This window comes from Austrofundulus limnaeus, unplaced genomic scaffold (assembly GCF_001266775.1).
Source record: "Austrofundulus limnaeus strain Quisiro unplaced genomic scaffold, Austrofundulus_limnaeus-1.0 Scaffold4, whole genome shotgun sequence".
Classification (NCBI taxonomy): domain Eukaryota; kingdom Metazoa; phylum Chordata; class Actinopteri; order Cyprinodontiformes; family Rivulidae; genus Austrofundulus; species Austrofundulus limnaeus.
Window position 1 is genome coordinate 5822268 of NW_013952406.1, and position 15463 is coordinate 5837730.

Consider the following 15463-nt stretch of genomic DNA (forward strand, 5'->3'; position numbering starts at 1 on the left):
TGTGTGTGTGTGTGTGTGTGTGTGTGTGTGTGTGTGTGTAGGACTACTATGTGGTGATCCTTTGCCCGGCAGAGATGGACGTCCAGGTTAGGAGGGTCCTTCACGTCCCTCTGTGGGCTCTGAGAGTCATCTACCTGCAGGGGTCTGCCCTCAAAGACCAGGACCTTATGAGGGCCAAGTGAGTGATTGTCTTCATCAGAAAGATAATTATAACCAAATTAACATCTGAGCCGTATAAACCCACAATGACCCACAACACGCTGAAGCTAGAGTCCACTATTAATTTCTAAAGTATCTTGAGATTTGAGCTGTAATTGAATCAAGATGGATTTTATTTTTATTCCAATAATCCTGACACAGCATGTGTAGCCCAACAAAAAAATAGCCTTTTTATTTATTCTCCCCCTCCTACAGTCTCATCTTCATATGTGGGCTTTAACGTTACATCCAAACATTTGTTGTTCAGTCGTCCCACTTTTTTTTCTTCTTTTGTCCTCTCTAACAATAACGTGACAACACCCTTTTCCCTGTGTCTCTCGGCCTCCCCCGACTCTCTCTTCTTCTTTCTCTCCCTCCCACTTCGCCTCTTTTGGTCCCGTCATTTTCTGCTCCACTAACTACCTGCAGGATGGACGATGCAGAGGCCTGCTTCATCCTCAGTAACCGGTTTGAAGTGGACCGTATCGCTGCTGTACGTGTCTAACCTTTTCTCTGTAATTTCATGACTCTTTCCAGTCCAAAGGATCAGCTGTAATCATGGGCACATAACGATTGTTTCCAGGGCCGGCTCGTGGCATAGGCAGTACAGCCAAATGCTGAGGGCACTGTCCATCTAGGGGGGGCACCACAAATGGGKGACAAAAAAAGTATTTTACAGCTTTTTGTCAGAGTATAACTGATGTTGTCTGTAGAATAATCACTGATTACTCAAGTTTATGAATGTAACTTGTTGTTCTGTGGGTTTCTCAGCCTGCTTGTTTGGTTTGAGTAGACGTTTTACTAAATTTTCTTGGGGAATATACCCCTGGACCCCCTTAGAACTGCTCCACTCCACAGGTGCTCGATAACCTGAACAGGTGTTCCTTATTGCTGTCAGCTAATGTTGGCAGGTATGAGGTAGACTTCTGGTGTTCTGTTTCAAATTGATTATACCATTAACTATTTTAATTGGGCAATGTAGTTTATAAARATAAATGGTACAGATAAAAATTATATTAAATTCAAACATTTAAAATTTATTATGTGAATGTATGTAAACTGGCAATGAGATTTAGTAAATTGTACAAGGGGCACCACTAAAAATATTTGCCTAGGGTGCCAAATTGGCTAGAACTGGCCCTGATTGCATCCTTACTTTATGAAGAATATTTGCTTTGTAGGATCTACAGAACAGTGTTTTATTAATTTATCTATTGTATTAGATAAAACAAATGAAAAGTTTAAAACATTTTATTCAAGTGTAAAAAGCTTGCACATTCTGCTAAACTGCAGTGTGAATGCTGAGCGCTAAATGATTTTTGCTGAAATTTGCAGAATAACAAAAGTAGAAAAGGTAAGCCAGAAATAAAGAGTTGCAAATCTCTAGCTGAAAGTATCTTTAGCCAAATATTAGCATTAAAATACATTAGCCAAAAGCTAGCATTGTTTAGCATAACGAAAAGCATTAGCAGTAGCGGTACTATTAGCATTAGTTGAATAAATTACTAAAAAAAATAGAAATAGCAGTTACTATTAGCATAAATATACTACAGTACATTTTAAGGACAATGTTGTTGAAGGAATTGTAGAGATCTTAATGTTTTTTTTACTAAGAGAAATCATTTAAAATGTACACAAGTTATGGATACTAAAAGTCATAGAAATGTCCTGAATGGGCCAAACGTTTTGATACCTGAACAGCTGAAATAACATATAAAAATTATGACGGAGTTAGATTCTCCTCAAATGACAACAATAATGTGAATGCTGAATCCACATTCACACGTTCTGTGTCAGCCTAACAGAGGCACCAGCTCGGCTGTAAATCTGCAGTCCTGCATTTCTTTTCAGTGAATTTTAAACGCCCGTCTCAGGAGCAGCTTTACAGTTTACTCATCGTGCTCTTTCAACAGCCGGCCTTGAAATGTCAGAATTGTATTACTCTGACCTTTTAAGATCATTCAATTGCTCCACACCAGCAGCGGTCGAAGGCAGATTGTTGTAAAGGTGCTACAGTCGGCTGCTCCTAATGACCACTCTGTACCTCACGTTCTGCCTTAATTCTTTCTTCCTGCTGTTCTTCCGTCTKTCTTTTTTTTTTTTTTTACCAGGATCATCAAACCATCCTAAGAGCCTGGGCAGTCAAAGACTTCGCCCCAAACTGCCCCCTGTACGTCCAGATTCTCAAGCCGGAGAACAAGTTTCACGTTAAGTTTGCAGGTGAGCAGAAAAATGAAAGATGTTGGTAGGGATATGGGTCAGTGTGTGTCTTTTGGTCATTGGAATTTCATTTTGGAAATGGGTATTAAAAAACAAGAAATGAGTGGTTATTTGATTTTTGTTTTAAAATATAGAAATTAAAATTAAAATACAAAGTGTTTCTCATTCTTTGTGTCAAAAAGAGATGACCATTTTTAATGACTTAAAAWTTTTCTGTTTCAGACAACAAAAAAGAAAATTACTTTAAAACAGAAATGAAAAAAGCCTTGTTTGTTTATATTCCATGACAGGTTGTGCAACTTACTGTATCCCTAAAATAATTTGTTTTTACCACAAAATATCAAAGTTATTCAATAAACATCCCATTACAAGTAAAAAGCATTGATACTGACTTCGGTATCCAGTATTTATTTGGTATGAGATCAGTATCAAAGTCGTAGAATCGCCCACCCCTCGCTGAAAGGAAYACTCCCAGGATGCAAAAAAAGAACTTCCTGCTTACAGGACAACTACTGTTCAACACACTAATGGAATGAAATTTATCTTAATTTGCTTTTTATTCAGAGAAATGGAGGTGAAGTGGAGGCAGTAGCCAACATGGATTCCCGTAAAAAAAAAAGATTTATTTGGCCAAAAGCCACATGAGGTATCTCTGCAAAACCTTTGGTCACAGAGCAACAGTCACCATACAACTCATTTATGGACATATACACGTCTGTGTTTCAGCCTTTTATTCACAGAAATTTGTGTTTTATTATGCAGAGTTGCCAGGCTAGCGCCGCTTCTGGTGAGGGGAATAGATAGTCGTAAAATAACAAATGAGCCTTTTTTCGTTYCTGTTTTAAAGTTATTTTCTTTTTTGTTATCTGAAACTGAAAATTAAACTCAAGCCATTTAAAAAAAATCATTCATCCCTTTTTGACACTAAGAATGAGAAACGCTTTGTATTTTAATTTTAGTTTCTATATTTTAAAACAAAAATCAAATTACCACTCATTTCTTGTTTTTTAATACCCGTTTCTAAAATGAAAATCCAATGACCAAAAGATACACTGACCRATATGAGTAACACTTTCAACCTTTGATAACTCTTGTCATGAAAGGCGGTGAGCGATGTGCATTATTTAATGTTTAAGTTTTTTTTTTTAAATACGCAGCTTTCATATCTGCACAAATAATTCCAGAGCACCATCAGCTGATGTGATATTTTTAGCCCTAAACATGTTGTATCGGAGGCTTTGTGCATCGCAGCTCTCCATCTTCTCAGCTCTGAAGAAGAGCAGCACAGATTGGCACAGCTTGCCTGTAAGCCTTTCAGGAGTTGTTCTGAGTTTTCATCATTGCTTTTTTGGAGATTCTCCATTCTACTCCTTCTCAGCAGACGACGCCAGTCCAGTTCTCCAAAACTAACACCCTATCTTTCGCTCACACGTCTTCTTGCCTGCAGAACCGATAGACCCAATTCCAGATCGCCACCTTTATCCCAGCTGTCTCTATCGATGATCAGCATTTTATTTTTTTTTTTTAACTTTGCCACCTTCGAAAAAGAAAATCCCTTCTTTTGATGAGTTCTGGAGCGGCGCTAACCTGGCAGTCGAGCTCTCCCCACTGGGTAATCCCCCTGCAGTGCCGTTAAAACACTTCACAGTCAGACTCAGGGTTTGTTATTAGCGAGGCAGGGATTGCTTGGCAAAAGGAGAATTTCATGTTCGTCCATTATCACACCCTTTATACAGTACATGATGAACAGCGAGCTCTGCAGCATGAATCGTCTGCTTGTCTGCTGAGTTCCTGACAGCTTTGATGTTTTATCTCTCATAAACATACCGTTTGACATGTTGAAAAGGCCTCCGTGCTCATTTTAGAGACTTCATTTGGCTTTGAAGGATGTGAATTTTGTGTCCTGCCTCGAAGCTAATTGCTGCTCCCCTTTTTGATGGAGCAGATAATTAGTGTTTTTGTGATTCTAGGTTTCTTAAAGCCCTTTTTACCAAGCAAATTTCACAATGAGCCGAGTTTAACGCACCCCTTTGTCCTGAGCTCACAATAGGTAGCCTCACAGAGCCGTGTGGGCGTTACAGATGCCAAAATTTGATACCACTTGGAAACACTCGTCAAGCGATGGCCTGGGAGGCAACAATGAGCAAGAGACACGCGCTTTAATTCGATCCACACACTCAGATTAATAAGAGCTGAGCGTTCGGTGTGATGCTACAGCAGAACAAGAAACCTCGAGGAGTTTCAGCTACCACACAGGGAATCTATTGATTATTTATCTAATTTATGTTTTGAATAAAAAAAAAAGAAAATCCCATTGCCCTCCAGAGCTCAGCTTATTGTAATGGCTCACTTGTACATGCAGCAGCACCTTTACTGATTTAATTAGCTGTGCTGGAGGACCTGTGGTCATGTTCTAATTGCTCTCTTGCAGGCGGTGTATGTAAGTACATTTACATGAGCGCATGCACACTTGAGGTTACACGTTTGAACCTCCTTTGTAGGGAAAAAAATGAAGAAATGAGCTAAAGCAAGAATGGCAAGAAATGGAAAGTTTGTGCCATGATAAGATTGTTTTATTTTACAACTCCAGCATGAAAGGCAGTGGATATATGCATTCCTTTATGTTCAAAAACTTGTAATGTAATATAATTAAAAATAACTTGCACAGTAAAATATTGTTACCAGTTTTACAAGCATTTTTACTGTACGAAGATAAAATACTCCCAAACAGAGCATTTGAAAAAATCAAGCCATTGTTTGTCAGTTGAAAGTTTTTTTTTTTTCTGCAGGATTGTTCAAATCTTCTTAAGAAGCCTGATTCATGCTGGACTTTTCTATTTGACTCATTAGCACTACTAGTGTTTGAACATGGAACTGCATCATAAAAATAAGTTAAGACCTCTGAATGGATTCTTGAGTAAACTGTTTCGTCTCTCCTCCAAGAGACTTCTTTATCTTTATGTTTTATGTTTTATGCATCCACCATCATCAGAACAAATGAGTGACAGGACAGAGGCACTTCAGCGGGCCATTCAGATTTCAGCTGGGGCCAATGCCCCTATGGCCCTGCCCCTAGACCTGCCCCTGATACAGAGTGGAACTGCAATGCTTTGGTCTGAATTCCTCCTTAATGTAACTCCACAAGCCCCTCTTTTAACACTTTTCTGAGGTCTGTCTCAGATCAACTCGTATTGAGGCTGTCTCTTTAAATGCCAATGAGACACTTCTCACCCCGCCTCTCTCTCTAGCTTTCAGAGCGGTCCATTGCAGCTTATAGATGGAGGGGTTTACGATTACACCCAGCCTTACATGTTGATGCTTTTGACTCAGAGTGAGAAAAAAGTGAAGATGACAAAACTGTAGTTTGAATGACAGACCTTATATGTCTGTTCCGTCGCAAAAACTCTGATGTAATAGTTCAGAAAACGTCATCAAAAACAGAAAAAAGTGAACTAGTTGAAAAAATATGACCCAAACAGAATATATAGATACCTTTGCAGCACTGGAAGAAACTAAATTAAACATTTCTGCACTCCTAGAGACTCCAAGTACACAACAAAAATGCATTTAATGGCTAAAAAAGTGTATTTTGCAYGATATTACCCTTTTAAAGAAGGGCTTCAGTGCTGCACGAGCTTTGACTCGAAAATCAACTGACAGAACAGCTAGAGAAACGACGGCGCATTTGCATGTGAGCGAAATTATGATGTGCCTCCATGAGCCAAAAGAACATTGCTACTTAATCAGTATGTTCACAGTTTTAATTGTCATGTTTATCAGCGGCCCACCCTCAGGCACGCACATTAATTCAGAGCGAGCTACATTTAAATCTTATACGGCCTAATGCTTCCCAAACTAGCGGCTGATTGAGYGTGATTCTTCCGCTCGGGCTCTGATGTTTTGTCACCAATTATATCCTCATACCCAACACGTAATGTTGTGCTTTTAGGAGCCCGGCTCAACATGTCTGCCTAATAGGCAGCCCGATATGTCTGTGCGCTGAACTGAAGACAACGCAATCAAAAATTACACAGTGCAGGAAATGGATTCTCCCTCGGCCCGTTTCACTGATTGACTTACAACAAACATTGATCGGTCAATTGGACTTTCCTTTCAAAGAGGAGGCTCGGAGGCAACAGGTAAACGAAAAGTGTCATCTGTGTTTGCTCAGGTTGTTTGGCTGGCCCATACGCGTCGACGTATTAGGCGTTCGATGAAGCGAAAAGTGGCTCAATATGCTCGCTGACCTCTTGCTTCCTCCTCCAAAAGAAAAAAAAAAGGATCAAAGACATGAGGATTTATTACTGAGATGCTCGTTTGATTTAGTTGACAGTTCAAAAYACGGATGTACAGTTTTGTCCCAGTCTTTCACTGAACTGATGTTCTGTAAAAACAAACAAAAACAAAAGAAAAAACGGTGAGCCATCAATACTAATAAAGATGTACAAAATGCCATCTCCGTTTGTTTAAAATTGAAGTCAATGTGTCCATTCTTTTGGATGCTGTCATTTTGGATTTTTTATTTTATTAATCTATTTAGATTCATTACTTTTTCCTATACGATCTTATATTCTTCATTTTGGAAAAGGGGTATAGATCAGCAGCTGTATCACAATATATTAAATTGTTTTGTTTGGTTGACGATATCACAAAGTCTGTCACGATACGATTTCGATTCACTTCAGTTCATAATTCTGTGATTGATATGATGTGATGTCATATGTCCATCTAACACAATTATTGTATTAGATGGGCATGACAGGGCTTTTCAACTGGTGGCCTGCAGGCCACATCTGGCCCGCTAGTGATTTCCATCTGGCCCATCAGTGAGCACCCAAACACATACATTATTTTTCGGGTTTTGTTTTTACTTAATTTAATATATAAACAAATTTCAAATCATTTGTAAATTTAAAATTTATGTTTAGTGCAAAGAATAAACAAATTTAAAAGGCAAAAGAAAATAATACTTGTCTCCACGTGAGCCCCYGATCGTGGGGGGAAATGTCCAGCCCCCGGAAGAATTAAGCTGAATAGCCCTGGCATATGATATCAGTCCACATCTGAGGACAATATGGATCAGTGTTTTTGCTTTGCTTTGATGTAACTGAATCATTAATCGACAATATCAACATCAATGTAGATTGATATATTGTTACACCCCTAATTTGGAATGTCTTTTAATTGTAGCTCTTGCATTAATTATTGCTGTAACTACTGAAGCCAATAAAACACACTTCTGTCCTTCTCTGTGTGCAGATCATGTGGTGTGTGAAGAGGAATTTAAGTACGCCATGCTGGCTCTAAACTGTGTGTGTCCTGGCACCTCCACTCTTATCACTTTATTGATCCATTCCTCCAGAGGACAGTGAGTTTTCTTTTACCCCATCAATCATTTCTTTCTTTTCAACACTCTGTATACAGCCTTCCCATTTTACAATCAAATGAACTGTACATTGGGGAGGAATAAGCAACAAAACACAGCTGCTACTGTCTCCTTCCTGACACTTAGATTGTCTTTTTTTTTTGCATCTCTTAGAACGGCACCCCAGGAGGCTTTCAAACAACGTGCAGGAGCATTTCAGGCTCTTAACCGGTAAAAATTCATTTTACACAAAACAATATAAATTCTTTCAGTTCAGTTTTATTGTCTATTGTTTGCACACAAGAGCTTGTATTCCATGAAGACATGRATGAAATGTTGATTGCTACCTTTCATGCCAGCAATTTAAACTAAAATCATCTTAAGCTGAGAAATCATGAAAATGGCGGCCATCTTTGTTCAGCTTGACTCCAAATATTGATGAGTTGTAGAGGTGTAGAGCGTTTCATGAAACGTGCGATATGTAGCACTTGGAGAATAAATAAAGTTCAGCTACTGTCACGCCAAATTTAACTTCATTTCTGTCAAAGTGAGTTGCAGCCATTTTTCTGTTTCGTTGGCTGTGGCAGACAAATAAACATACTGGTAGGTAACTCTTACTTGTTATAGTCTTATATGTGACCCATCACATAAGTCCCAAAGTGGTATGTCATGCACTGATTAATTTGTTTGCAAAAATTAGATTTTGTCAAAATATAACAAATAAATATCTTATCTACAGATCATTTAAATAAAGTACCTGACATCTCTTAAATAATATTTAATGCCTTTTTTTAGCAGTAGCAACAAAAAACACAATTTTGAGGGGAAAAAAACTTAGATTTTTGTCATTTTCTCAGTGAGCTAGCAAACCTACTTTTCTTTCCAGCTGGTAAATCATACCATACATTGTTTGAGGTTTCCTTGTTAACATGACATCAAAAATTCCTTTTTAGAATAACCTAAAACTAGGGTTTAGACCAAATATCAATAGGTTATCTTGATTCGGACAAATCAAGGAATGCCTCTGGAACCACAGGATGATCCAGGTATCATAATGTAGACCCAAACATTTTCCTCAAAAGAGCCAAAATGGAAATCTATCTGAGGGCTTTGGGCCAAATGTAATAATATAATAGATGAAATTCAAATACATTTTTAGTAAAGTCTTTTTATTTATTTATTTATTTATTTATTTATATGATTAAGCAGCCAGTCCGTTTGCATGCATTTTTATTTATTTATATTTTATTTTTAGCTTGTGCACTTGAGGAAAGTTTGACATTTGCACAGGCAGCAAAGCCTCATGGGACATTTTATAAAATGATAAGTACAGTATTGGTGGTCTTTTAAAGCAGTGGTTCCCAAAGTTGGGGTCGGGACCCAAAGTGGGGTCGTGAAACATCAAGGTGAGGTCCTGAAAAGATTTTATAAAATAATTACATTTTTGCCTTAGTTGCCTAAAATGTATAAATGTAGAATAATAAATATTGTTACTATGCCCATGTTTAGTTGACCTGATACAAATGTTTATCATCCAAAAATAATTGTGGGCACAGGTCAACTGTTATTTTGTGGGTCAAAAGCTGAAAAGTTTGGGAACCACTGTTTTAAAGTGTGCAAATCTACATGTGTGGTTAAATCTAATCTAAATGTCTCTTGCAGTTACTCGTATTTCAAGTTTATTCATATTAAACATAGAATTCAAAGATAACGCAATGAGTGAAGAATCTCTGCATTACAGACCCTTATGTAGTCACTGGGTCAAGTGTTTCGACATAGGGCAAGATGAGATCACAACCTAGAAACCAAGGCAACTGCTGGAGGGCCAAATCAAATGGCTTGGAGGGCCAATTTTAGCCCACGGGCCCCACTTTACCTCTGATGTAGTCTAAAAAGCAGGAATCTGAACATGCGTTTAGGTTATTGTGACCAAATTTGACTTTATCCTCAGTTTGATGTGATGGGTCACATATTGTTTTACAGTATCTGTGTGTTTCGTAAGACTGGACTTGATGCCATTTGTTTCTTTTGGCTGTGCCAATAAAACTTGTCCTCTCCTGCTTTACACTAAAGCAGAAAATTTACTAACACTTCTTTATATAATGTAGTTCTTGTTGCAGGCCACCCACGGTCACACTACCCCCTCACCGTTGCTTCCTGCTATCACCTAAAGCCATATCCCCCCGAGCATGGCTGCTGTCCTCTTAACTGAGCGAAGGAGTAAATCTGTCGCTCAGTTTCTGTCTCCACGTGAGGTCCTGATCGTTCTATCGATCCGTGACACTGACAGAGACGGAGGATGTTCCCACTTAATGGAAAGTCTTCTCCGTGTGACCCTGGTGCTGAGCTGAGTGCTTCGTATAGGTTTCAAAGGTCACAATTTTCCACATCTGTCTTTTTTCTCTCTCTCTCTCTCTCTCTCTCTCTCTCTCTCTCTCTCTCTCTTTCTTTCTCAGGGAAGGTGGTGCAAGCTCACCAGACCAGTGGCACCGGACCTACCGGCGCTGCTCAGCCAACGAGGTGCATCACATCCGTCTGGAAGAGAGTAAATTCTTTGGGGAATACCAGGGCAAGAGTTTCACCTTTGCCTCTTTTCACGCACACAAAAAGTGAGTTTTACATTTTTTTTTATTCTCTTGAAGGTCTGCACATCGTTTTAGSCCTTTCAAACCAGATATGATGTACATCTAATAATTACTTTATGATGTTTTCTTCAAATCTGTCTGTTGGTACAAACACATGGGCAAAAAAAAACATAATCGCCTCCTGCCTTTGGAGGTGGGTGATAAAAAAAAAAAACTTGCGACATCACAGCTGAGAGCTAAACTGGTCTGTGCGTCCGCAGGTTTGGAGTGTGTTTGATCGGCGTGCGCAGACTGGACACCACCAACATCCTGCTGAACCCGGGCCCGTGTCACATCATGGGGGCCTCCGACATGTGTTTCTACATCAACATCTCCAAAGAGGAGAACTCGGCCTTCGTCCGGGGACAGAGGGAGCCGTCCTGGGGGGGCACGGGGGTCGATTCAAGAGGAGTGCACCAGAGCATCTACCATGGACTCACCCGGCTGCCCGTTCACAGCATCATCGCCAGCATGGGTCAGACTGGGGCACGTTTACACAACTCACACAAACCTACAGCTACAAATAAGCTTTCAGAACTTCACACATGAAGCTTGTTTGCAAGATTTGAAAAATACTAATAGCTTTGCAGAACAGTGATTATAAAATACACTTGATCGTTGCCAAATGTCTAATTCTGTGGCTGCACAAACCTGCCCCCTAGTGGACAACAATGGACATATGCTGTGCTGCATATGTTTTCATAATTCTGAACATTGCTTGTAACCCTCTCTGTTTCTGTATTTGTGTGTTTTTGTTTCAGGCACCGTGGCCATCGATCTGCAGGACTCCAGCGACAGCAGCCCTGAAGGTCAGGACCCGGGCAGCACGGGGCTCGGCAGTGGAAGAGGCAGCAGGAGCAGCTCCAGGACAGAGATGGTGGGGGCCAACACCCTGGCCCTGCCCGCCATGGGAGAGTCGGCGGATGAGAGGCGGCACAGCATCGCGCCCGTCCTGGAGCTGGTGGAYGGCGTCAACAACCCCACCTTCGACCTTCTGGGGGAACAGTCAGAGGACGAGGGAGGAGACGAGAGCAAGGACGACAGCGACAAAGACGAAAATGCTCACTGGTGGGGGCGACTGTGCGAGTGAGTACCAGCGAGGCTGTGGATGGAGATGTTTGAGTAAGTTCACAGGTTAACGTGGGCCTGTCCTACAGGTGGGTGAAGGGATACCCCCCAAACTCTCCGTACATCGGGAGCTCACCTGCACTTTGCCATCTTTTACAAGAAAAGATGCCTTTCTGCTGCCTCCGCATGGACAAGGTACAAAATCTTAACGACTTGAGGGAATGATTATTCACATTCACGCTATTCCTTTTTTGTTTGTTTGTTTTTTATGTTTATGTTGAGTTTAGCTTTGAGCTATTGGTTTGCTATTTTTAGCTTTAACAAGCTTCTGGATTTTATTTGCCCTTATCCAGTATTGTGGGGTTTTTTTATTCTTTTTTTTGCGCTGTTGGCTTGTTTATTTATACTTTTCACTTACTTTTGGTTGCTTTTGAGCTTTTAATTTAGCTTAGTGCTGTTTTTAGATTCTAGTTATCTTTTTGTAACTTTTAGCTTCTATTTGCTTTTTGCTACTTTTAGCTATTAGCCATTGTTTGGATATTTTTAGCTTGCTTTTTGTTGCTTTTGAGCTTTTAATTTAGCTTAGTGCAATTTGTAGCTTCTAGCTAGCTTTTTTCGGCCGAAATGAGTTTCCTCCGCAGGGTGTCTGGGCTCTACCTTAGAGAGAGGGTGAGAAGCTCAGTCATCCAGGAGGGACTCAGAGTAGAGCCGCTGCTCCTCCACGTCGAGAGGAGCCAGTTGAGGTGGTTCATCTGGTGAGGATGCCTCCTGGACGCCTCCCTGAGGTGTTCCAGGCACGTCCCACTGGGAGGAGACCCAGAGGAAGACCCAGGACACGCTGGAGGGACTATGTCTCTCGGCTGGCCTGGGAATGCCTTGGGATTCACCCAGAGGAGCTGGTCCAAGTAGATGGGGAGAGGGAAGTCTGGGTCTCTCTGCTTAGGCTGCTGCCCCCACGACCCGACCTCGGAAAAGCGGAAGAAAGCGGGTGGATAGCTTTTGCAACTTTTAGCTTCTATTTGATTTTTGATATTTTTAGATTTTTGTTTGTTTGTTTGTTTGTTGTTTTGTATTTTCTTTGCTTTTGATCTTTTATTTAGCTTTGTGCTATTTTAGCTTCTAGCTAGCTTTTTGCAACTTTCAGCTTATAGTTGCTTTTTGCTACCTTTAACATGCCTTTTGTTACTTTTGCCTTCCGGCTAACCTTTTTCTACTTTTATTCTTTAGTTAGAATTTTTGTTACTTTTATCTTTTAGCAAAGATTTAGGTATTTTTGGCTAGCTTTTTGATTTATTTACTTTTTGATCATGTTTCCATTTTAGATACCTTTTTGGTGCCTGTAGCTTTTACCCAGAATTTTGCTACTTTTGACTTTTAGCTAGTGTTTTTTTCTTGTAGCTTTTAGCTCACGTTTTGCATTTTTAGCTTTATGTCCCAGTTTCAGCTACTTTAGCAAATTGAAGCAAAATCCTTCTGCACTTAGCATTCATAATGCATTTTTCACAGAAAATCCAGTTTCTCTTATGATTCTAGATATGCAAAGCTTCATATTTGTCTCCCAGGCTTGCCACCACATCCCCTTTGAGGACGCACGCTCCTACAGCTTCAAAAATAAACTGATCATTGTGTCTGCGGAGGCTGCAGGAAACGGTTTGTACAACTTCATCGTGCCGCTGCGGGCTTACTACAGAACGAGGAAGGAGCTCAAACCCATCGTGCTGTTGTTGGAGAGCATGTGAGCACCGTTTTATTGTTCTGAAATTTAAAAAATAAATCCTCCAGCTTCAGACTGAAATAGGTCACCTGTTGATGTAAAACTGTAGCTGAGAGAGAGCTGTGGTGCAAAATCCAGGTTGATTCATCCTTTAAACAGCAAACAGAGGGAGGAGAGTCTCTGCGCTATTTAAGGTCCCTGTAAACATGATTTGTGAGAAGTTGAATGCTTTCAGGGCAGTGCACTCCACAGAGCTGGAACACAAACATAGTCAGCCAAATGAGAGTGGAATCCAATAAAAAGGCAATAAAGTGCTGAGTCACTCAGTGCTGTTATTTTCAGCTTTCTCAGAAGGCCTTTTGCCCGTTTAGTGTTTCAATCCTGAAGCAGGTTGGATGGTCATTGTGGGAACTTTAGTTGTTCTCTGTGGGACGCAGAAACCTCTCTTGTCGTGGCTCTAAACTCTGTCTTCTGATTGGTTCAGACCTGAAGCAGATTTCTTAGAAGCAATCTGCTGGTTCCCCATGGTGTTCTACACGGTGGGCTCCATCGAAAAGTAAGAAAATCTTCAACGTCATTTTTACATTAGTCTGTTCGCTGAGGATGTCGACATTTATTAATGATCTTGATTTTTTTTCTTCTCTCTTCAAAGCCTGGACAGTTTGTTGCGATGTGGCATCACGTTTGCCGACACCATGGTGGTGTTTGACAAAGAGAGCTCCATGATCGCAGAGGAGGACTACATGGCTGATGCGAAAACAATCGTCAACGTCCAGACTTTATTCAGGTCCGCTCTGTCCAAACTTGTTCTGTGTTGGAGTTCTTGCTTTTTGTTTTCGCTCGTGTGTTAAAAAAAGTTATCACTGGATCGACCTCTACAGCTGAATACCTTTTAGATTTGACTCAATTCAAGATGGTCGCCACATCCTGATGTTATAGCTGAGAGTCAGCCTCAGTATATGGTTAGATTAAAACTGGGTGATATGCAAAAGCTATTTCTCCAACAAATTATTTTTGTCTTCCTGTAATTTTCCTTCCAGGCTGTTCCCGGCTCTCAGTATCATCACGGAGCTCACGCATCCTGCAAACATGCGCTTCATGCAGTTCAAAGTCAAGGACCACTACTCCCTGGCTCTGTCCAAACTGGAAAAGGTACCGGCTTCACAACTTCAGCACACCTGCCGTCTTCCTTCCATCTCATTTCCTCCACCTTCGCTTCATTATCATATCAATAAAACAGGAAGGAAGACAAAAAAAAACTGCTCTGCATTATAAAAGATTCTGTTTATTAAAAAGTTTCAATGGATTTTATAATTTTATGCAGGGATAATATGAGCAAATTAAAATACACTGTAACTATGCCGCTTGTCTTTCTTTAGTTTTTGTTGTTAATGTCGTTCTCTGCAGCAGCTAATGAGTCCTTCACTGAGCATCAATGACAATTATTAACAAAGCATAAATTATCCGCCTCTTTAAACTAATGCTGGGCTGGTATGAGAACAGCACTGTTACACAAGCGTAAAGACATTAAAGGTTGAATTTCAGCTTCGTTTTTTTATCTCCCACTTCTTTTTTTTTCTGTCCACACAGCATACAAATCAGGTGAAGCCAAAACTAATTTGGCCGTGAGGTTGAATGTCAGCTTGTCAGAAGTAAATTCTCAACTGCAGTGTYGCCCTCGGCTGGGCCAAGCTCGATACAAGAGCAGCTTAAATAAACGACGGACTCCTCTGATCCCCACAGAAAGCCGGTGTGGAGTAAGCTCTGTGTGTTTGCTTTGGTTTGCAGAAAGAGAAAGAGAAGGGTTCCAATCTGGTTTTCATGTTCCGCCTGCCTTTTGCTGCTGGGAAGGTGTTCAGTGTGAGCATGCTGGACACACTCCTCTATCAGGTTTCTCAAACTCTCCCTGAATATAAAACACTCTTCTCCTTTTTGTTTGCCAGTATTCCACTAATGATCTGTGTCTGTTTGTTGCGACGTCCTGCCAGTCCTTCGTGAAGGACTACATGATCTCCATCACCAGGCTGCTGCTCGGCTTAGACTCCATGCCTGGCTCAGGTTTCCTCTGTGCCGTAAGTATTAATTATACACATAAAACAACAAGAAGAACGAGTTAAGTTTGGTTAGACCAGGGATGGGTAACTTTGATGGAGGGGGGCCACAAATTTTTATTGATACCACCAGGGGGCCACACATCACTGCACAGTTACCCAAACATAATAAAAATATAAATTTTAAAATGTTTGTTTGTGTGTGTGTGTGTGTGTGTGTGTG

The 15463-nt window shown here is 40.5% G+C and overlaps 1 protein-coding gene across 1 annotated transcript in view; it reads left to right on the forward strand.

The window, feature by feature from the left end:
• The window catches only part of kcnt2b (potassium sodium-activated channel subfamily T member 2b), a 48955-nt gene that overhangs the window by 30763 nt on the left and 2729 nt on the right, over positions 1-15463 (forward strand). Inside the window, exons 13-27 of the mRNA XM_014025081.1 lie at positions 42-178; positions 628-691; positions 2310-2418; positions 7678-7786; positions 7958-8014; positions 10240-10392; positions 10629-10882; positions 11169-11493; positions 11565-11670; positions 13038-13210; positions 13674-13745; positions 13842-13976; positions 14230-14341; positions 14978-15079; positions 15178-15261. Of these exons, the coding sequence (XP_013880535.1) occupies positions 42-178; positions 628-691; positions 2310-2418; positions 7678-7786; positions 7958-8014; positions 10240-10392; positions 10629-10882; positions 11169-11493; positions 11565-11670; positions 13038-13210; positions 13674-13745; positions 13842-13976; positions 14230-14341; positions 14978-15079; positions 15178-15261 (1992 nt within the window). The remainder of the gene's footprint in view (positions 1-41; positions 179-627; positions 692-2309; positions 2419-7677; positions 7787-7957; positions 8015-10239; positions 10393-10628; positions 10883-11168; positions 11494-11564; positions 11671-13037; positions 13211-13673; positions 13746-13841; positions 13977-14229; positions 14342-14977; positions 15080-15177; positions 15262-15463) is intronic.